Below are 22425 nucleotides of genomic sequence, written 5' to 3'. Positions count from 1 at the left end.
TCTCTCTTTTGGGCTGATAATGACAGCTGGCAGCAGTGCACAAAGTCGTGCAGGTAGAAACGATCTTTTTCCCTGTTTCGGGATCGTCTTGTTCAGACAAAATGATGACTAATCTGGTGCTGACCTGCAGTCCACACTGCATCATTGCATACTGGGAGATCTAGTGAGATTCCTATCTGCATCAACAGCTTATTTCTGGTTCAGAAGTCATTGGCTACAATCTAAAGGGGTTCCCCAGGCATATAATATTCATCACCTCCCCTTGGGATAGGTAATCAATATCCGAACATTGAGGGTCCTACACCAAATACTCCCCCTCCACCACCACCACCACCACCTAGGTAAACAGTGAATGGAGCCAGAACAGCACAGCTCCTTTTTTGTGTAGCAGCCACTGCTGAGAACTGCAGATCGGCTCCAATTCTTTTTAAAATTAGGTGATTTAAGATTAAAAAACACAATAATAATTTGTGCACAAGTATCAAAACAAATTATATAAATTTGGCATAGTTGTAATTGTATTGAACTGCAAATAACAGTATGTCATTTATACCTAATGATGAATGAATGGTGCAAATAAATAAGTGTGTGTGTGTGGTGAGGCAGTGACCGGGATCGTATACGAGGGACGTTATATATCCCCCAGAATGTGTACAGAGACCTATTAAATCCATTGGAGTGCATTGCAGTAATGAAGGTGAGCATTGACCTGGCCAGGCCATCTGGCTAAGGCAGATTAGTAAAACCCGGCAGGGCCTTCATTTCTTGGAGGAGGCTACAGAAGGCAGTGGGGCGGCCTCCTCCCTCCAACCCGGGTTTTCCAGTGGCTCTTGCCACAGGTCCTTTAAAAGTCCTGTATTACGGATTAGTGTTGTTCAGTGGTGGGACCTGCTAGGAGTATAGCAGGAAAGCTCGGCGGGCCTGTGCGTAGCTGAACCCACGCCTGGGAAGGCTCTGCTCCCGTCAGGCTCTAAGCGGCCTGGCGCGGCCGTTGCCCACGGCAACCGTTGTTATGGACTGATGTTAACCCGGCTGCGAATCAGAGGACTTTCTGTTTACCCGTAAGTTGCTGAATAAAAGCTGTTTATGTTGGACTTGCTAGGGTCACTGCCTCAGTTACTGCACGGTGTGAACACCGCCGCCTTACAGCTCCTCCATTTTGTCCATGGGGTTGGGCTGAAAGGTGGCCAGCCGGATTGTGGTCATGCATAAAATGTATATATACAGCTCTGGCAAAAATTAAGAGACCCCTGCACAGTTTTCTAAAAATCCCCATCTCTCCATGTCTGACAGCCATTCCATTCCAGTGTCAGCTGAATTCCAACCACAGTCCACCTCATTCTACTTAATGTGCTTCTGATTAGGTGATCACCTGAACCAAATCTTATGTAACGAGGGAAAGTATAAAAAACACTGCTGTGGTCTTCACAATCCTCTTGCAATAGGACAAGCTGGATGGCAAAACAAGTCCTAGGAATAGCCCAAAAGTAATTTGAATGAAAAATAACATTTAACCATGCCAAAGGAGTTGAAAAGAAAACTCTTGAGTGAGGAAAAGAAGGGCTCAATTCTGGCTTTACTAGCAGAGGGATACAGTGAGCGTCATGTTGCCTCCATCCTTAATATTTCAAAGACGGCAGTCCATTACAACAAGGTCAAGCAGCAGACATTGGGGACAACAAAGCTACAGACCGGCAGAGGGTGAAAGTGACTCTCCACTGACAGTCATCTTCGAATGTCACTCAGCAACCGCAGGATGACATCAAGTAACCTACAAAAGGAATGGCAAATGGCAGCTGGGGTGAAGAGCACGGCAAGAACAGTTGGTAACAGGCTCCTAGAGGCCTCAAGTCATGTAAAGCGAGAAAAAAGTCTTTCATCAATGAGAAGCAAAGGAGAGCCAGGCTGACGTTTGCCAAAGACCATAAGGATTGGACCATAGAGGACTGGAGTAAGGTAATCTTCTCTGATGAGTCTAATTTTCAGCTTTGCCCAACACCTGGTCGTCTAATGGTTAGACGGAGACCTAGAGAGGCATACAAGCCACAGTGTCTGCACCCACTGTGAAATTTGGTGGAGGATCGGTGATGATCCGGGGATGTTCCAGCAAGGCTGGAATTGGACAGGTTAATCTTTGCGAAGGACGTATGAATCAAGCCGCATACAAGGTTATCCTGGAAAAACACTTGCTTCCTTCTGCTCAGTCAATGTTCCCCAACTCTGAGGACTGTTTCTTCCAGCAGGACAATGCCCCGTGCCACACAGCTAGGTCAATCAATGTGTGAATGAAGGAGCACCACATCAAGACCCTGTAATGGCCATCCCAAACTCCAGACCTGAACCCCATTGAAAACCTCTGGAATGTAATCAAGAGGAAGATGGATAGTCACAAGCCATCAAACAAAGAACTGCTTACATTTTTGTGCCAGAAGTGGCATAAGGTCACCCAAAAGCAGCGTGAAAGACTGGTGGAAAGCAGGCCAAGACGCATGAAAGCTGTGATTAAAAATCATGGTTATTCCACCAAATATTGATTTCAGAACTCTTCCGGAGTTAAAACATGAGTATTGTTGCATTTTCTTTGCATTATTTGAGGTCTGAAAGCACTGTGTTTCTTTTTTATTATTTTGATGATTTCTCATTTGCTGCAAATACAAAATTTTTACCTTTTGAATTTCGGAGACATGTTGTCAGTAGTACAACAATGTACATTTTACTCAAAAATATACCTATAAAGAGAAAAATCGGAGAAAATGAAAAATTTTGCAGTGGTCTCTTAATTTTTGCAAGAGCTGTATATATAAAATATAGATTTTAAATATTTTTTTGTTGATTTTGCATCCTAAAGAGTATAGCAAAAAGTGTTAAAAAAAGCCCTCATTTGAGTACGTCAATTAAAAAATGCAGCAATAAAAAAAAAATTTAAAAAAAGTGAAGAAAAAAAAGGTTTGTCATAAAGACCAAGACAGGCTTTAACAGGGGTTAATGCTTTGTCCCACAAACACTGAATGTGACACACTGTAACTAGAATAAATGTGTAATGTCGCCATCTGCTGGCAGAGATGGCAAATGGCATAAAGGAGACAGTGTTTTGAAGGATGGTGTATACCAATTAAAGGGATTGTCTGAGATAACAATGGAGGGTCTGCTTTTTTTTTTCCTTCCAGATATTACAGATCAGCCTAATGGGAAATGATGCAATACATTTAATTTCCTAAACTGAGCACAAATTGATATGTTTTCTAGGAATCTGGAAGCTGCTGCTACTCCCGTCTACTCCGTGAAAGGGCACAAGGAGATAATAAATTGTATTGATGGAGTTGGAGGCTTGGGAATTGGGGAAGGAGCACCGGAGGTTGTAACAGGAAGCCGAGATGGTAAGTGTTAAATTAATGATCCAACTGTGACTGCCGGCAGTCACCACAAGAGGGCATCATCTCTTATTGAATGTACTGTATTTCCAGGGGGAACAGCAGAGTAACATCACAATGCAGAGTTCTGACAAATTAGGCTCCAATACTAAAATATTTCATTTATTTAACGCTTTACGTTCCTGATTGCTTTCTTGCTAGGCACTGTGAAGGTCTGGGACACAAGGCAGAAGGACACCCCGGTGGCCAATATGGAACCAGTAGAAGGAGAAGCCAAAAGAGACTGCTGGACCGTAGCATTTGGTAGGCGCTGATGTCCATGTAATACCGTACGAACAGACCAGATCAGACCTCCAAATGTCATATGGAAGGAGATGAAACTGTTGAAGGGTGGAATGTAAATGGTCATCCTCCATCCATGGGCACATAGTAGAAGGAATCATCGATGTCACCTCACACGACAATGTAGAAATGCCCCTTACAGTAAATTTGACAATCTTTTCTCTCTGAAGGTGACGCTTACAATCAGGAGGAGCGCGTCGTATGCGCCGGCTATGACAACGGAGATATTAAGCTGTTTGACCTGCGCAATATGTCTTTAAGATGGGAGACTAATATCAGAAATGGGGTATGGTCATCATTTATTTTTTAATTCTCCTCGCTGCTTTCTGGCTGTAAAATGCTCACACTTAAGTCAGCTCGTGACAGGCGGTGTGACGGTGAATTGCCTGTGTAGACCCCCTGTGTATCATGTGCTGCAGAGAGACTCTGGACATGTCCGTTTATGCTGCAGACGTACCTTTATATTCGGGGCAGCTTTTCTGCAACAATTTTTTTTCCCAACTGCTGAACCCATGGAGACTAGTAGAGGTGGAGTGCGGTCTCCGAGACTTTCCTCATGCTGCCCCTACTTTCCAGGATGCACTACCCCAAGCACTTCACTGATTTCATTTTCTCCATTCCTATTTTTGTAATTTTTCACTCCAACCCTTTCCTTTTTTTTCACCTCTTTCCACCAACTCCATGCACTTGATAGCTTTCCATACTTGTGACCGTTTCATGCACCTTCCCTTGTATACTATAATGGGTACCTGGACCATGCAGTACGATCACGGTTTACCTCTAGCACCCCCTGACTCATTTGTTGAACATTGTGTTCCTCTGTTTTCGGGAATGAACAGATCGGAGGTTGAAATGTATGAAATGGTCGTCCGAGCCAAAGTCGTTGCATGTAGTCAACTTTTCTCCATTGTATATGGGGGGCCTTTAACTATCCAGCCAATCTGCCCCTTTATTGATTTTGAGGCCATGTAAAGTGTCCGCTTATTCCCTTTACTTGGTTTGGGCTAGTCCAGGTGGACAGTATTGCCATCAATACCCTCGGATATGCCACCATTATTTTTTATGAAGGTCTCTTCTATGTGCTTAGGTGCAGTAGTTCTTTCTAAGGGCTTCATTTTATCTGGTGGAAGTGGCCATAGCCGGCACACCACCCCGCCATATTCTTCATAACCTTGTATTAGACGGCTGAAGCCACATACAGTTGTGATTTCCATGGAGCATAGCTGAGTACAGCCACACGGGCAGGTTCAACAGCAGAGTCCTCGTTGGGCACCCTCCCCGCTGGGCAGCCCCATCACTGGGTGAACATCTCCATGCTCCTGATCTGCTCTCTATTTTTATTCGGCATCATTATTACATTTGTTTCAGGTCTGCAGTTTAGAGTTTGACAGAAAGGACATCATGATGAATAAACTGGTGGCCACATCTTTGGAAGGCAAATTTCATGTCTATGACATGAGGACTCAACATCCTACGAAAGGTTTTGCATCAGTAACAGAAAAGGTAATTCTCCATTATACTCCTAAATAGATATTTCCATTTATAGAGATTTATGCCATAAAGTTTATAATGGGTGACGTGAACCACTGCCCATTTAGACTGTTGTGCCATTTCAGATGGGCAGAACCAACCCACAAAGGGGAACTAAGTGGGGGTGAGACGCGTCCTCTGTGTCCCATGTGTATCTCTGTCTCATCATAGGGGAGGTGCATTCAAGAAGGATTCAAAGGATACCATTGTTGGAATGACGGCTGGATGGGGTAATGGGCTGTTTTTGTCTGGTAATAGTATTTAAAGGGGTTTTCCACTTTTAGAAAAGTGGACCCCAAATATTGCCGGTCAGGTAAAATAACAAAAGTAGATACACTTCCCCTCCCTGGGTCCATTCTCAGCTTTCTGCAGCTGCTAAAGTCTGTGGTTTTGCTGCACTGGTGCCGTCACATCAGCAGTGCACATATCCCCTGCAGCTAATCACTGCTCCCAGCAGCTTGGCTTAGGTAGATTTCACAAACCAGAGATCAGTGATTGGCTGCAGCGGTGATATAAGATGTCAATGTGACATCACCGCTGCAACCAGAACACTGAGACTGAAGCTGCGACCAAAAAACAGCATTGGACTCGGGGAGGTTGATTACCATCTGATTTTATTATTTTAACAGGCAGCATTTGGGCTCCACTTTTCTTAAAGTGAAAAATCTCTTTAAAGGGAACCCAAGTGTCACACTACCACTACCACCCATCAGACTTTCTGGCAGACCTAGGAATTTTTTTTACACATATAATGATAACTCGCCTGCATTAATTGGATAACTTCTTTCTTCTCAGCTCCTTTTCAGCCGCCCATTTTGAACTTTTGATTATAAGCAACTGCGATGTGACCTCCAGTCACAGCGCACTGACAACCAGACCAGTACATTCTCATGTATAGACAAGAAGTCAGTCTGTGACTTCCTGTGCACCAAAAGATGATATAATCACACTTGAAATCTGTCCTGGCAGCTCTCAGACCTCTGCCCTCCCGGCTTCACCCTCCTTGTCTCCACATGCAGCTGAAGATATCATTATATCTGCTTTGCCAAAATATAATTGGCAATTAGCTTGAGCTATGACCTCCCCTGACTCTTCTTTACATTTATATGTGCTGTGTGCAGAATCTGTAGTGTTTTTTTTATAAGATGTAACCTCACACTGCTCCGAGCTGACAGGGAGAAACCTATCACCAGCAGAAGACAGGCTGACACTGAGACTCCGCAGTATACATTAGGGAACACTCGCTGCAGTTTCATGTCCGTGATCCAGCTCTGCTTCCAATCCTAAAAATGGGAAAAGAAAAATCCATTAAGTGTTCAATGCTAGTCAGAAAGTGTTTGCATGGCAAGCAGTTCATTTTCCTTTTATATACTGCAATATGTTTCACTTTACACATTACAGAACTCTACAAATGTAACTAGAAATGATGACAACTCTTTATTTTAGGCACACAGGTCTACCATCTGGCAAGTCCGACACCTGCCACAGAACCGAGATGTCTTTATGACGACAGGAGGGGTTGGAAGTCTTCACCTCTGGAAATAGTGAGCACCGTGTTTTTTTTCTGGAATAGAAGACATTAAAGGGTTTTCTTGGGTCATGTAAAAAACTATATGGTAGTAATATAGAATCTTAAAAATGGCACCAAAATTTGTAAACCCAATATAACAAATCCATGTCATATCCGCCATGATAATGATCAGACCTTACGCTTCTGTATGCCGAGTACTCTGCCCAACCATAAGAACAGACTGACTCCTTTTCTTACTACTCTATGATCGGTACACTGCGATATGTATCCACTGTCAAGTATGGTCCTCTGCTGCCATCAATAGCTACATTTAAAGGGGTATTCCCATCTCCAAGATCCTATCCCATTATGCAGTAGGTGTAATAATAATAATATTAGCAAATACCTCCAATTAGAAATGTAGTATTTTCTTTTTAAGATTCGCTGTGTTGCTTACCCCATGTACAGGGCATTGCAGTAGCTTAGGTATTCATGGTTACAGTAATGCCCTTCACATGGGGTAAGTGACATAGCAAATGAGAAGAACTATACTACATTTCTATTTGGAGGTATTTGCTAATATTATTATTACACCTACTACATATTGGGATGGGAATACCTCTTTAAAGCCCTTGGAATATGGTTTCTTGATCTCTGCAGCCAGAGAATCATTTAAAGCCATTTATGCTCATTTTCTGCAAAGGAGTCAAAACTAATAGGTGTTCATTGCGATCAATGTACGTACTTTGTCTTTAGTCCATTATTGACATACTATGACTTCTTTTTCTTCATAGTGAATATCCCGCTCAGCGATCCCGGAAGGACTCGGACGGTGCAGACACGGGGGTGGCGGGAACAGTCAGTCTCCTTCAGAACGTCACTCTGTCCACGCAGCCCATCTCCAGCATCGACTGGAGCCCCGATAAGAAAGGCCTGTGTGTTTCCACATCTTTCGACCAGACTGTCCGAGTTCTGATTGTCACCAAACTCAACAAACTTTAATTTGAAGACAATAGGAATCTATTTTTTTTCCCTCCACCTTTATCTGCTTCAGAGAAGCCTTCATGTCTGTGATGCCTCAAAAATATATATTTTTAACTGTCTCTCTTCCTTGTGACATCACACTCGGCCCCTCTTTTTAATGATGACCACTCTTAACATGTCTCTTTTTAAATAATTGCTTTCTCGTCTGTATTATGGTGGTGTTGTTTTTTTTTCCTTTTGGAAAATGTACTAATTGACAACTGGATGTTATGACTTCCCTTGTCAGTAGGGTTCGTCCCTATAAAGATTGGTCAGGAATGATAGAGAGATGCTCCACAATTGGTATTTCATGGGGAATACAAGTATTTTCTAAGACAGACCAGTTAGTATTGCTTACGGGTCCTCTATGTAACTGGTGTTACTGCAGCCGGTGTTGGGGCTTGTTCACACAACCATATAGCAAAGGTATTTCAGGGTCCGACCTGGGGATCTCCTGCCATGAACTCGTAGGAATGTATTTTGCTTTTCAAGTTAGGAGACCTGGGAATTGTCTTTGTAAAAGGGACCATAAAATACAACCGCTGCTTGTGCGAATAAGATCTTAAAGGAACTTTCAAGGAAAAGCATTGCGTTACATCTAGGGTTTCCATGAGTCGTATTTGTGCACCGTTTAGGATTCCTTTTAAGTAACTTACGATGTTTTATCTGAACGATTTGATCTACTTGATTTATAGTCCCCTACTTAGTTTGTGTTCAGACATCCAAGTGTTAAAACAAAGCAGAAGCCGAGGATGCCCGCCGCTAAGAGGCCACAGACCGCTGCCGTGGCCGATAGAATGGGACGTCCGGACCGATCTGCACCAACACCCTGAAGATGCATTGAGAATCTACACCTCTACATGAAGAGCCCGAGTGTAAGAAGCCACTCGGAAAACACATTTTCTCTATATGTTTTCACTGTTTACTTGTTAATATGAAATACACTTGTTTTAACAAATGAGCCGTGTAGTTACTTTTGTATAAGGAAGGGTCTGATGCTGTGACATTTGCTATAGAACATTGGTCATACAAAAAAACACAAACCTAATATATAAAACACAAAACAATGAAAGCAAAGTGCTACAATTACAGTGAATTTTGTTATCGTCACTATATGCAATAATGGGATTTATGGGCAATTCCTAATATGCTATTTTACTACACTTACCTCTCCATAATTGGAGTTGGATGGCAGCGCAATGGCATTTTCTAGGCTATGCAGCTTTATCCCACTCTACTGGGTTCTTGGTGGTCTACGGATACCCTAGGTGGACACACTGAACCATCAAAGACCTTTTGGCAAAGTGGAGATTATCACGATGTTTGGGCTTCGCTCATGGAAATGATGGGATTCGGAGAGAATAAAGATGGTTTGGTTTTTATTAGCACCAATGTGTTTCGGTGCTGGACAAGTGGCATTTGCTTTTTTACCTTGAGAAAGGTGCCAGTTCGTCGAAAAAAAAAACAAAAAAACGCGTTGGTGCGAATAAAGAAAACCTTGCTTGTACTCTCAGATCTCATCATTTCTGTGAACGAAGCCCGAACATCGTGAAAATCTCCACTTTGCCAAACCATTGTCCGGATGATACTTCCCTCCAGCCACGGCACGGCACATCAGGCTTCTATATATGTTGTGTCCTTACAGCTGAGCGCTAGCATTACCCTCACCCCCATCCTGTTCCTTACAGTACTGCCCTATCTGTGCACATTTGTCCCATCCTGATCTTTCCAAAAAAAACCTTTTGGCATATGTCTGGGGCGTTATTATATGCCAGCATACCTGGAAATACATGAAATAAATTAAAAGTCAATTCTAGACGCGTGCCACCAGACGTCCACTTTGCCCCATTCCAGCTACTACTGTATACAAAAAATGCTGTTTGACTGTATTTTTCGGACCATAAGACGCACTTTTTCCCCTACATTTGGGAGGAAAATGGGGGGTGTTCTAGTATTTTAAAATTGCAGAGTACCCTAGTGTTGTTTCCAAAGAAGCAGACCGGAACATATTTCTAAAACCAGGTTATTCCCCAAATAAGTTACCCCTGTCCATGGCATAGGAGATAAATTGCCAATTTCTGAGAGTCCACCAGTGTGAAACACTGATCCCAAGATCAGGGCTCAAGAACCCCGTGAACAGCCCATCTTGAATAGAATGGAGGCCTGCATGCTTGGTCTCCGTTCCATTTATTGTCTATGGGACTGTCTGAGGCAGTGGAGTACTTTGCTGACTTTATCCAACAGTCACATTTAAAATGAATGGAGTTGACGCCGAGCAAGTGCACTTCGGCCACATTCTAGATGGGGCTCCATAATAGTGAATAATTAGGTTTTTGGAGGAAATAACCCTTTAAGCCTATTGTTGGGATAATCTATGTGCTATTCACAGCTTGGATTATAGCACTATTTCTTAATGCTGGCATCCGTCCCTTAAAGACTGCACTTCCACCGGTCCTTGACAATGAAGAAAATGGAGACAACATTCGCATCAAAGATTTACTTTCATCGGTGCCATACATTAAGCCGCTCCACGTACAACGCCTGAAAAAGGGCCTGATTAATTGTCTGAAATGTCAGATGTTTGGTGGGGATGAGAAGAAGTCCATGAATAAGGAGAAGTACAGTACCTCCCTTTTATGCTTTTTTCCCCTTTATCATCCACATCTAGTTTTCGCAACTGGTAGATTTTATTACAGAAATGTTGACAACTGTCCCATTCATCTGAATCCAATTTGAAAGAAAACAAAGTTACAATTGTTTTTAAATTTATCAGAATTTCTTATCCGTATATCCATTTTTTACATCCGTGTGATGTCTGTGTGCAATTTGTTTCCATACAACTTCATTAAAACATTTACACGATCACCTACAGTGTATAGGTTTATAATAGAAATCTACCCGTAAAAATTGGATGCCTCTCTGATGGTTTATGTGGGATCCAATTATTTTTTTTTGCATCCATAGACTTGAATGTGCGAGTTGCGTCCGACGTTCGGATGAAAGTACGGCAAGCGACTTTTTTTTTTTTTTCCTCAAGGACACTCGGACTGAGAAAAGAATAGTTCATCAGAACAGCCCTATTGAATAACATGGGTCAGCGTTCCGTCCAATCTGATAGCACATGTCCAATTTATGTGCTCGTCTGCATGAGCCGCTCTACTGATCTGTACAGAGGTCTCCAAAATGCAGACATTTTTTTAATCCATTCTTTTATTCAACTATACAGAATGTTTGTAACCATAAAACAGCAGCTGCATCAAAATAGCGCACATAGATCAGCATAGGTGCTGTATACACACAACAGTAGTTTTTTTTTGTTTTTTTAATTTTATTTTTTTGGTGGGGTCTATTTGTAAAGTCATCTATTTGTTAATTAAGATTTATTAGAACAGAATTGGTTATAAATGCACAAAGAGCTTTTCAGACTTACCCACAGTTTTTCTTGTTGATGGATATGTCTCGCATGGACTCTTGGCATAGATCTACACATACAAAGTCTGGAAATCTAGAGCTATTTTAAGGATCTGGTTCAATGTTAGCAGGGTTATACTGTTATAAAAAAAATACTTAATTTCCAATCAGACGTTTTCACGTCATACATAGAGCAGATAACTCTATTTGTCTTTGAATGGAATTCATAGTATGACAGATAATAAAGCCAGATAAAGAACACGGCAAAGTTCTGTTCCCAATGATCAAATGTAATTACATTTAAAAAATATATATATATTTATATATGTTCATTATTTCATATCCAGCATTTAAAACGAAAGAAATCTTGCAGATCCTCGTCATCCTCCAACTTATTGTGAATGCCGGCATAGACCATCTTAAGAATGTTGGTTTTGAACTTTGCTTCTAGAATGGTTATATACTTCTCCAGAGAACCTGAAAACGAAAAAAAAGAATTTGAAGCAGTATAACAAACTTATTTCTGGTATATTCTGCGTAGGTCTCTGCCATCGTTGTATGTGTGATAGTTGTGGATTCCACCTTAAGTACCTTCACTTATTGGGAGAATAGTTTTTTTTGCTGATTCTCTCTGGCCACTGTCCTAACATAATTCAATAAAATTGGACAGCGCTTGCCTAAACCCTCGCTATCAAAGTCTGTGAGGGTAAAGAGTTGAACAACTGTGTAGAAGTTCTTTAAGATGAGAAGATACAGTTGTATAAATGAGCACAGAGAGATACAGTGGTGTGGAAAAGTGTTTGCCCTCCCTCCTGATTTCTTATTCTTTTGCATGTTTGTCACACTTAAATGTTTCAGATCACAAAACAAATTTAAATATTAGACAAAGATAACACAAGTAATCATAAAATGCAGTTTTTAAATGAAGGTCTTTATTATTTATGGGAAAAAGAAATCCAAACCTACAGGACCCTGTGTGAAAAAGTGATTGCCCCCCCCCCTCTTAAAATATAAATTAACTGTGGTTTATCACATCTTTAGGCAACGCAGTTCAATTTCCCTAGCCACACACAGACCTGATTACTGTCACACCTGTTCTCAATCAAGAAATCACTTGAATAGGACATGCCTGACACAGTGAAGTAGACCAAAAGTTCCTCAAAAGCTAGACATCATGCTGCGATCCAAAGAAATTCAGGAACAAATGAGAAACAAAGTAATTTAGATCCAGCAGTCTAGAAAAGGTTATAAATTTCTAAAGCTTTGGAACTCCAGCGAGCCACAGTGAGAGCCATTATCCACAAATGACGAAAACATGGAACAATTGTGAACCTTCCCAGGAGTGGCTGGCCGACTAAAATTACCCCAAGAGCACAGTGACAACTCATCCAAGAGGTCACAAAAGACCCCACAACAACATCCAAAGAACTGCAGGCCTCACTTGCCTTAGTTAAGGTCAGTGTTCATGACTCCATCATAAGAAAGACTACTGCTAAGCAAAAAGAACATAAAGGCTCATCTCAGTTTTGCCAGAAAACATCTTCATGATCGCCAAGACTTTTGGGAGAATACTCTGTGGAATGATGAGAAAAAAATTGAAATTTTTGGAAGGTGTATGTCCCATTACATATGGCGTAAAAGTAACACCGCATATCACAAAAAGAACATCATACTAACAGTAAAATATGGTGGTGGTAGTGTGATGGTCTGGGGCTGTTTTGCTGCTTCAGGACCTGGAAAACTTCCTGTGGTAAATGAAACCATGAATTCTGCTGTCTACCAAAAGATCCTGATTGAGAATGTCAGGCCATCTGTTGGTGACCTCAAGCTGAAGCGCACTTGGGTTATGCAGCAGGACAATGATCCAAAAGACACCAGCAAGTCCACCTCTCCATGGCTTAAGAAAAACAAAATTAAGACTTTGCAGTGGCCCAGGCAATGTCCTGACCTTAATCCGACTGAGACGCTGTGGCGTGAACTTAAAAAGGCTGTTCATGCTCGGAGACCCTCCATTGTGGCTGAGTTATAATCATTTTGCAAAGATGAGTGGGCTAAAATTCCTCCAGAGCGTTGAGAAAGACTCATTGGCAGTTATCGCAAACACTTCATTACAGTTGTTGCTGCTAAGGGCGGCCCAACCAGTTATGAGGTTTAGGGGGAAATCACTTTTTCACACAGGCCCCTGTAGGTTTGGTTTCTTTTTCCGTTAATAATAAAGACCTTCATTTAAAACCTGCATTTTGTGATACTTGTGTTATCTGTCTAATATTTCAATTTGTACTGTGTGCTGTAGCATTTAAGTGTGACAAACATGCAAAAGAATAAGAAATCAGGAAGGGGGCAAACACTTTTTCACACCACTGTATATTGAGTTTTACCAAGAGTTGAACAATAATTGTACCCTTTTTTCTTTATTTCAAACCCATTTGAGATTCCTCTTTATTCCTCTGGTCTCCTCTGCTAGTGGCGAGAAAATATGAAGCCAACCATTAATAATTTTTAAACCATCTTAAAAATATACGATTAAGGAAAATTAGAGCTAAAAACACCCGCACTAGCTAGTGTGTCATGACCCCAAAAAAGCATCAAATGGCAACAACACCCCTGGTATGGTGAAATAAGAACTAGATATAAGCATAAATGGATAGACCACCGCACTAGGATGCTACGGTAATATTTACCTATAGGGCATAGTCTATGAGGTCCGCAACTAGGAAAAATGTATTGAAAAGTGAAACAAAAAATCTATTGCGGCGGTCCTCCGTGGGCTATGCCCTATAGGTATATATTACCGTAGCATCCTAGCGCAGTGGTATATTCATTTATGCTTAGATTAAGGAAAATGAGCAAATTGTCACTTATTTTACAAGTGTACACTGGAGGATGATTGGGATCCTTCACTCAGTTTAATGATTTTTTACACAATGCAAATTGTGGATAACTTTAACATGGAAAAAAAATATTTTTCGTGTTTAGTTAGTAAAAGTTTCAGTCTGCAATCTTCATTCCTTCAATTATTTTCAGACCCCCTGATATTCAGTTTGCCACCAGACCCAAGTTTCAAATTTTTCTCTTGTCATAGTGCCCATCCCACTAATATAGGCTGAATGTGCAGACTGTGGATAACCAGAAGAATGCAGCAAGTAAGAGCATGTTCACACATGGACATTAAACCGAAAAAAAAAACAAAGACAGAAACACAATACAAAAAAATACCCTGCAATAAATAAACTGCAATAGTGCATGAAAATTATATAGGGTACTTAGTTAACATAACTTTGACTAAAATAATGCAAAAGCCATCCCACTTCGTCACGGTGACCCTATTTGGGACAGTCCTAACTAGTGATGAGCGAGTATGTTCTGTTAACCGTTTCGGCCAGGATGCTCGGGCCGAGCACCGAGTAGTTACAGCTGCTCGGTGTTATGTTTGAATCACTCCCATGTGCATGATTTGCGACTGTTTGACAACTTTAATACATGTGAGGAATGTGTAAGAAATAGACATTCCTTACATGTACTAAAGCTGTCAAACAGTCGCAAATCATGCACACGGGAGTGATTCAAACATAACACCGAGCAGCTGTAACTACTCGGTGTTCGGCACGAGCATACTCGTCGAAAGGGTTAACAGAACATACTCGCTCATCACTAGTCCTAACCCTTATCCACATGCATGTCACTTGACAAACGGTAAGGTTTTAAATATTAGAGTTAGGACTGTCCCATATAGGGTCACTGTGACGAGGTGGGATGGATTTTGCATTATTTTAGCTAAAATCATTTTAACTAAGTACCCTGTATTATTTTCATGCACTATTGTGGTTTATTTATTTATTGCAGGGTATTTGTGCAATGAGTTTCTGTCAATGACCATGTGTGAACATGCTGCATAAACACCAATTTACATTCCAGTTAATTTCTTCAGGTTTTTTCAGTCTAGTGTGCATATAAGGGTGTGGCCTGCCATTTCCTTGAGCTGGAAAGTTTATTCATCTTGCTTCTCAGGTCTGTGTGTCCACTAGCTGGGTTCAATCTCTCAGCCCTTATTCACATGCATGTCACTTGACAATTGGTAAGGTTTTCAATATTCGAGTTAGGACGTCCCCAAATAGGGTAACCGTGACGAGGTGGGGTGGCTTTTGCATTATTTTGATCAAAATTATGTTAACTGAGTACCCTATATTATTTTCAAGCACTATTGCGGTTTATTTATTTATTGCAGTGTATTTGTGTATTGTGTTTCTGTCTTTGTTTTTTTTTTTTTGTGTATAGCCAGGGTGCTGCGGAATTCAATAGCTCATATAGCAACACTACTTCTACCCTGCACTTATTTCCTCTTCATGTGCTTTCCTCTCTACAGCTTTTTTTTCTCTGCCCTCCTGGAGACTCTAGATACTTTTTCCCCACTCCACATCGTGGAGACAGGTGTTCAACCCCATGTAATATACAGTCTAGTCTCATATAGCAATTTATAATGCTTTTCAAAACTGATACAAATCAGTCAAACCTCCTGGTGGCAATCCCTTCTTCCACCTCCCTTCTCTTACTGCTAGGCCAGGTTCCCACATCCATGATATACATTCTGTTTATAAATCACATTACTCGAATCTGACTGGGCGTCTCTGGATCTGAACTAACTGCCTGCATATATGGGGTTGCTAGTTGAGGCAAAGACACCTGCCAGTCAGACTGGGTATTGCAATCTGAGCACATACCATATATCACAGATGTATGAACCTGGCCTAAGGGCTTGTTCAGACGAGCGTATTATGCGTACGTGTGCCACGGACCGCACACACAAGAGAACATGAACAAAAAAAATGTAGAAACAACCACAGAAGAGAACATGGACCCATTATATAAAGCCAGTGTGCCCGTGCAAATGGGCAATTTTCCAAATGAACCAATGGTCTGCAGTGTAAAAAAAATTGCAGCATGCACTATTCTGGTCCGATTTACGGGTCAGACTAGTGCATGTAAATAGCAGGCAGCTCCTGTACTTATCTGCTATGCAGACGAGCACACTGAGGCAGTCATGTCCACAATATGCGGCCGCAACTGACCAGAGTTTTAGTACGGCCATATGAACCAGGCCCAATGCTGCGAGAAGGGAAGGAGGAGGATCAAGGGATCAGATGGATTTGTATCAGTTTTGAAAAGTACTGAGGAAGACAAAGGACTACTCACTCTACAGCATCAAAGTGATAGAAAATTTTTTAATGAAGATTATTTGGAAAAATGCCTAATTTTGCTTTTATCACACAAATGAACAATGAAAAAAAATCCATTGGTGTTAATGGCTTTTATAAATAATAAAAAAAAAAGTTTAGCTTGATAATAGAGTTCTATATAAAGCGTGACCGCCATACCCCAACACTAAGTCTTCTACCGCAGCATCCATAAATAAGTCTCTTTGTTACATGCATGTTATGTGTCGCTGAATAATTCATTATCTTCCCGACCTGCCATTAGCATACAGTGGGTACGGAAAGTATTCAGACCCCTTTAAATTTTTCTCTATTTGTTTCATTGCAGCCATTTGGTAAATTCTAAAAAGTTCATTTTTTTCTCATTAAAGTACACTCAGCACCCCATCTTGCCTGAAAAAAACTAGAAATGTAGAAATTTTTGCAAATTTATTAAAAAAAAAAAAGAAACTGAAATATCACATGGTCATAAGTATTCAGACCCTTTGCTCAGACACTCATATTTAAGTCACATGCTGTTCATTTCCTTGTGATCCTCTGTGAGATGGTTCTACTCCTTTGGAGTCCAGCTGTGTTTAATTAAACTGATAGGACTTGATTTGGGAAGGCACACACCTGTCTATATAAGACCTCACAGCTCACAGTGCATGTCAGACCAAATGGGAATCATGAGCTCAAAGGAACTGCCCAAGGAGCTCAGAGACAGAATTGTGGCAAGGCACAGATCTGGCCAAGGTTACAAAAGAATTTCTGCATTACTCAAGGTTCCTAAGAGCACAGTGGCCTCCATAATCCTTAAATGGTAGAAGTTTGGGACCACCAGAAGTCTTCCTAGACCTGGTCTTCCAGCCAAACTGGACAAAGTCTGTTTGTAATGACTCTATATAATATATGAGTTTCACTTCTTGTATTGAAGAACTGAAATAAATTAACTTTTTGATGATATTCTAATTTAGTGAGATGCACCTGCATTCCACAAAGATACGAACAAGACACTGGTTTAGAAGTGTAATACATTTCAGATCGCTTATGATTCCTTGTTCGTAGCAAATGAATAAAAAGGATCATAAGTGATTTGAAACTCATTGCTTTTATACACCAGTGTCTTGTTCTTATCTTTGTGGAATACTTAATAAATCCATCTCTATTTATGGATCATGGGATCTGGATGTTTCTCCCATTTTCTTACCAAGAAAGTTATCCTGCAGTTCCATGTACAAATGAATGGAGTATAGGTACATGGTCAGACAGGCTCTTTTCTCAGGGTCAGTGAAGGTCCCAAGGGTTGAAACCACCTCAATGATCAGTAAGTTATCCCCTATCCTGCGGATAAGGGATCATTTTACATCTTACTGGATTTTTCCCCTTTGCAGCCTCTTCATGATCTCTTTCATGTCACAGTAAATTGTGAAACAGGACATACTCAAGCTGCAGGATTCAGTGTATAAAACAGAGTGGGGAGTGCCTTCGTCCAGCAGCCAGTTCAATTCTCCATGGCAGTCAAACCAGGGCAGTCTTCACGTCTGTGGTTGGCATCCTAACCCCAGCACCCTGGGTGCCGCCAGCATTTACTAGGCAATGCAATATCATGACGGTAAAGCACGACACAAATGCTGGAGGTGCTCATGATGTAGGAGGAGAGGCAGGACAGCTGAGTTTAGCTGTGTCACGTTACAAAACCCTTCTATCTGCTCTCTCAGAAGTAAAGTAAACTGGCTGCCAAGGATGATTGGACTGCATCCTGAACCAAAGCAGTCTTCACTTTTGTGGTTGGCATTCTCACCTCAGCATCCTGGGTGCCTCCATCGTTCACTAGGCAATGCAACGTCATGATGTTAAAGCACAACACAAATTCTGGAGGTGTTCATGTTGTCAGGTCTATGATGCTGACCGCAGAAGAAAAGACAACTGTCTTCCATGGAGGATCGGATTGCATCCTGAACCAGGGCAGGCTTCACTTCTGTGGTTGGTATCCTAACCCCAGTACCCTGGGTGCCTCCAGCATTTACTAGGCAATGCAACGTCATGATGTTTAAGAACGATACAAATGTCGGAGGTGCTCAAGTTGCCGGGTCTATGATGCTAACAACAGAAGAAAAGACAACTGGCTTCCATGGTGGATCAGATTGCATCCTGAACCAGGGCAACGTGAATATTTTTGCTTGTCTCTGCTGGGAAGACATAATCAGTGTCTTTCCTGCATTCCTTAATGTAGTGTTCATAATATATAGAGTATATGGAAGAACAAGAATCATGTTGTTTCTGCTCCAGTTTAGCTAAAGACACCCCAAAAAAGAATACTTATATATAATCCTGAAAAAATGATTCACAGTGTGCAAGATCCGTGATTAGTAATGGAACGGCAAATGTTCTAAACACACATATCCTATATAGTAGACTTTTCATCAGTCACTTACCAAGTCCCATAACTTTCCCATATAAAATCATGTTGACAGGGAGACGAGGGTCATCGTACTTCTCACTTTTTATAAGCAAGCGAATAATTTCTCCGGGGATGAAGGCATCATCGAATGATTGTTCTTGGGAAGGTCTTTGAGGGTATTGGCAATACACGTCTACTGCACCGAGAGGATCAGTCTTTACCAGAAGCTCGGCCAGCTCAGTGTAGGCATCAGGCACCTACAAATAAATAATTCATGTAGACAATATTAAAAGAAAATGGTAATGTTCACATGCAGAAAATCGCAGCTGCAAATCTACATTAAACTGTGTGTTTTAAGTGCAGTTTTTGATCCATTTCTTTAGATTCGATCTCAATGGGGAAAAGAAAAGAGTATAAAAGGAATTCATATTTAACAAAAAAAGAAAAAAAACAACAAAAAAAATTATCACGGTTTAATTTACGTCAGGAAAAAAAAGTGATGTGAGATTTTAGAAATCTCATTAATTGTGCTGCTACTGGAAAATGCTGCATTGCAGCAAGATAGTAGTGTATAAGTATGGTCACTTGCTTTAGTATGGGAAACTGTTCACACAAGGGCCTGATGTCCATATACACATGGTCCAGACAGTGGACTTCAAGAAATGTATGGCCACAATGAAAGTAATTGCCCCATACACATTAGACTAATGTTGGCCGAACCCGCCAATATCGACATGTACGGCTGACAGTCTGATGTGTATGGGGGCGCCAGCTGATTGTCCCCTAATAGATGACATTAGGGAACAGAAGGATCTGGCACGTGCGGTTTCGGACTGGCGATCCTTTTATTCACCAACACATAAGCCACGACCAAAGGGGGCTCAGAGAAAAAAATCTCACCTTCTTCAGACATATTTGTATAAAACTTTATTAGGGTTTCTGCACACAATAGTTTTTTTAAGATGGATTCTGCCTAAAAAGGTGCTTAAAAAATCTTAAAAAAATAACTTAGTGCGCAGCAATGTCAAAACGCCTTGCTGTGAATGTTTAGCTTTATTTTCAACTTCTCTAAACTGCTTCATGCCTTGAAGTGGCTAAAAGAAGTGACCGGTCCATTCTATAGGAGGATTCTGCTTGGAAGCCACTCAATAGATTACATATATAAAAAAAAACACCACTGAAAACGATGAAAAAAAAACAACAAATAATCGAAAAGACGTCAGAAAAAAATGCTTCAGGACAAAAGACGCCGGCATCCTAAAACGACTTACACTGGCAAAACTCAGCAGGTATGCCGGAGTCTAAAAGACGTCATATACACATACGTTAACTATTAGAACCACAAAAATTTAATATTTGGCTTGAATTAATAATATGGCTTCCATATGGAACAAGTTTTTAAGTACCTAAGATACCATTATAAACCTGCGCAGCGTACGGGTCTGATCCCATAGAATGTATGATTTCCTGTCCGGTATTAGGCTATGTGCACACTAAGATTTTTTCCTGAGTTCATGGAGCAGAATGTGGCCATGTGCACACAACGCCTTTTTCAGCTGCCAGAAAAACGTGCAAAAGAATTGACATAAGCATGTCTTTGAAAAGTTTTTGAGGAGTTTTGAATTTTTGAGGAGGATTTGGAGATTTTCCACTCCTCCTCAAAACACTCAGAGTGATCATACCGTTACAGGAGCAGCATTGTGGATCCACTGACAGAGAAGAAAATCCACAGCATGAATTGACCAATGGTAAGTGATTTTATGCTGCTGATTTCACCTTTAGCAATGTAATATGTGGCAGGACTGCGGAGTTTCCACAATGCTGCAGATTGTGCTGAAGAGTGCTAAAAAGTTTTAAAAGTGTATAAGGGACTTTATAAGTTCTTCTTCATGTAATTGCACCCAAAAAAATTTGCAAAAGTTCAATTAGAAATAGTAGTGGACCGATGCCAAAATAATCCTTGATATATGGCTGCAGAGAAATTCTTCTTTACCTCTGGAGCCATTTTCATGACAGCTCGATATAGATCTGCAGCCTCTGCTAGAGTATCGATGGTACGTGAGAGAGATCGCGCTAAACCCAGGCGAGGCAGGAAGGAGCTGGTGTTCTCCGCTGCGGGGCCAGGAGCTTGTCCTGCATGGGACGTGATGGAAAATACAGCAAAGTCATCATTTATTTATAATCTTCTCCATGAATCCATCCTGCCCATTACATCTGATGAATATGTAATAAGAGCGTACTGCCTATATCCGGGCCCTCAGTCTGACATATAGGAGCCCGATGCTGCCAGTAATATCGTCACACAGCCTGGATCGTCAATCTACGTGAATCCTCACATTGAGGATTCTCCAGTGCCAGCAACGGGCGCGTGACCGCAAGTATGTGATTTGCATATATGCGGTCACATGCCGACTAGACTGTATCCGGCCTCACTCAATGAGCGAAGCAAGGCAAGTCAAGTCGGAATGTGGCCGGAAGTATGCATATCACATATTTACGGTCACATGTCCGCCCGCTCCCGGCACCATAGAATCCTCACAGCGCACAGCATTCACATAGATAGGCTATAAGTCTGCAATCAAAGACCAGACAACCTCTTTAAAGGGAATCTGTCAGCAGATTTTTACTACGTCATCTGAGAGTAGCCTGATGTAGGAAAAGAGACCCTGAATCCACTGATGTATCACTTTGTTTACTGGGTGCAGCAGTTGTGACACAATCAGAGATTTTAGATGTAGCATGCAGCAGAGCCCAGAAAGCTGCCCCCACCTACACCAGGCTGTCTGTGTACATTGTCTATAGACAGTGAGCTGATTACTAGAGGAGGGGGGGCATGGTTTGTCTAGCAGGCACCTGAGATCTAGTCCAGGGAATGATAATCACCTGGTGATAACACCTTCATTGTAAGTAAACAACAGTACACAGCCTTATAAGTAACAAATTCCTGAATTCAGTGTATTAATCCCTGCTGAGAGATTTCCTTTAAAGAGTACCTGGCATTTTACATTTTACTTCACAATTCAATAATAGTACACAGGAATATAGACAACTTTGTGACATATCTTTAGCAGATAAATCTGAGTCTTATACCTCCTGGATTGACCTTCCTCCCTCAATTCATGGGTAAAACCTGCATTCAGTGAAGACAAGATTATTTACACTGCTGAGATAGATGATAGTTGGTGCTCATAAAGTTCTATGGAGGGATGAGGAGGAAGGAGGAGTTAGAGGATGACATTCTGGTGCAAGTTCTCCTGAAACAACAGTTACATTTCTCCATAGAATGTTCTGAGCACCAACTGTCATCTCTTATCTCAGTTTGTCGTCACTGAATACAGATTTTACCTGTGAAATGAGAATTTTCAGAATAAATGATCAATCTAGGAGGAGAAAGACGCAGATTTCTCTGATAAGATATATTACAAAGTTTCTTATTTTCATGTGTCCTATTGATTTATGAAAAAAAAACAATTAAAACGACGGTCACTGTTTACAATGTCTCAGGTTTTATAGTGAAATAATAGTTCTTTGAGTGCATACATGTCCTGCTCTCTTGTATAGGGGCGTGGGGACCCTCATGGTAGGACCCCCTCCTAACTTACCTTTATGACCTTTCTGATTGACAAATGACATTGAGGTTCTTAT

General features: G+C 41.2%; 2 protein-coding genes across 5 annotated transcripts in view; one reads left to right on the top strand and one right to left on the bottom strand.

The window, feature by feature from the left end:
• DNAAF10 (dynein axonemal assembly factor 10) overlaps window positions 1-8734 on the top strand; it is a 31030-nt gene extending 22296 nt beyond the window's left edge. The window contains exons 3-8 of the mRNA XM_073672181.1: window positions 3247-3377; window positions 3573-3674; window positions 3884-3999; window positions 5082-5216; window positions 6690-6787; window positions 7548-8734. Of these exons, the coding sequence (XP_073528282.1) occupies window positions 3247-3377; window positions 3573-3674; window positions 3884-3999; window positions 5082-5216; window positions 6690-6787; window positions 7548-7755 (790 nt within the window). The 3' untranslated portion in view covers window positions 7756-8734. The remainder of the gene's footprint in view (window positions 1-3246; window positions 3378-3572; window positions 3675-3883; window positions 4000-5081; window positions 5217-6689; window positions 6788-7547) is intronic.
• Window positions 8735-11328: 2594 nt separating this feature from the next.
• The window catches only part of LOC141257542 (uncharacterized), a 174449-nt gene continuing 163352 nt past the window's right edge, over window positions 11329-22425 (bottom strand). For all 4 annotated transcript variants that reach the window (XM_073672177.1, XM_073672178.1, XM_073672179.1 and 1 more), the window contains 3 exons: window positions 20774-20913; window positions 18815-19037; window positions 11329-11664 (listed from right to left, as the gene is read on the bottom strand). In XM_073672177.1, coding sequence (XP_073528278.1) covers window positions 11525-11664; window positions 18815-19037; window positions 20774-20913 — 503 coding nt within the window. In that variant the 3' untranslated portion in view covers window positions 11329-11524. The remainder of the gene's footprint in view (window positions 11665-18814; window positions 19038-20773; window positions 20914-22425) is intronic.

Source organism: Phyllobates terribilis, unplaced genomic scaffold (assembly GCF_046119375.1).
Source record: "Phyllobates terribilis strain yellow unplaced genomic scaffold, ASM4611937v1 Scaffold_3__8_contigs__length_932513732, whole genome shotgun sequence".
NCBI classification, from domain to species: Eukaryota; Metazoa; Chordata; class Amphibia; order Anura; family Dendrobatidae; genus Phyllobates; species Phyllobates terribilis.
Note: the sequence above shows the minus strand (reverse complement) of the source record. Positions and strands in the feature narration are given on the sequence as shown.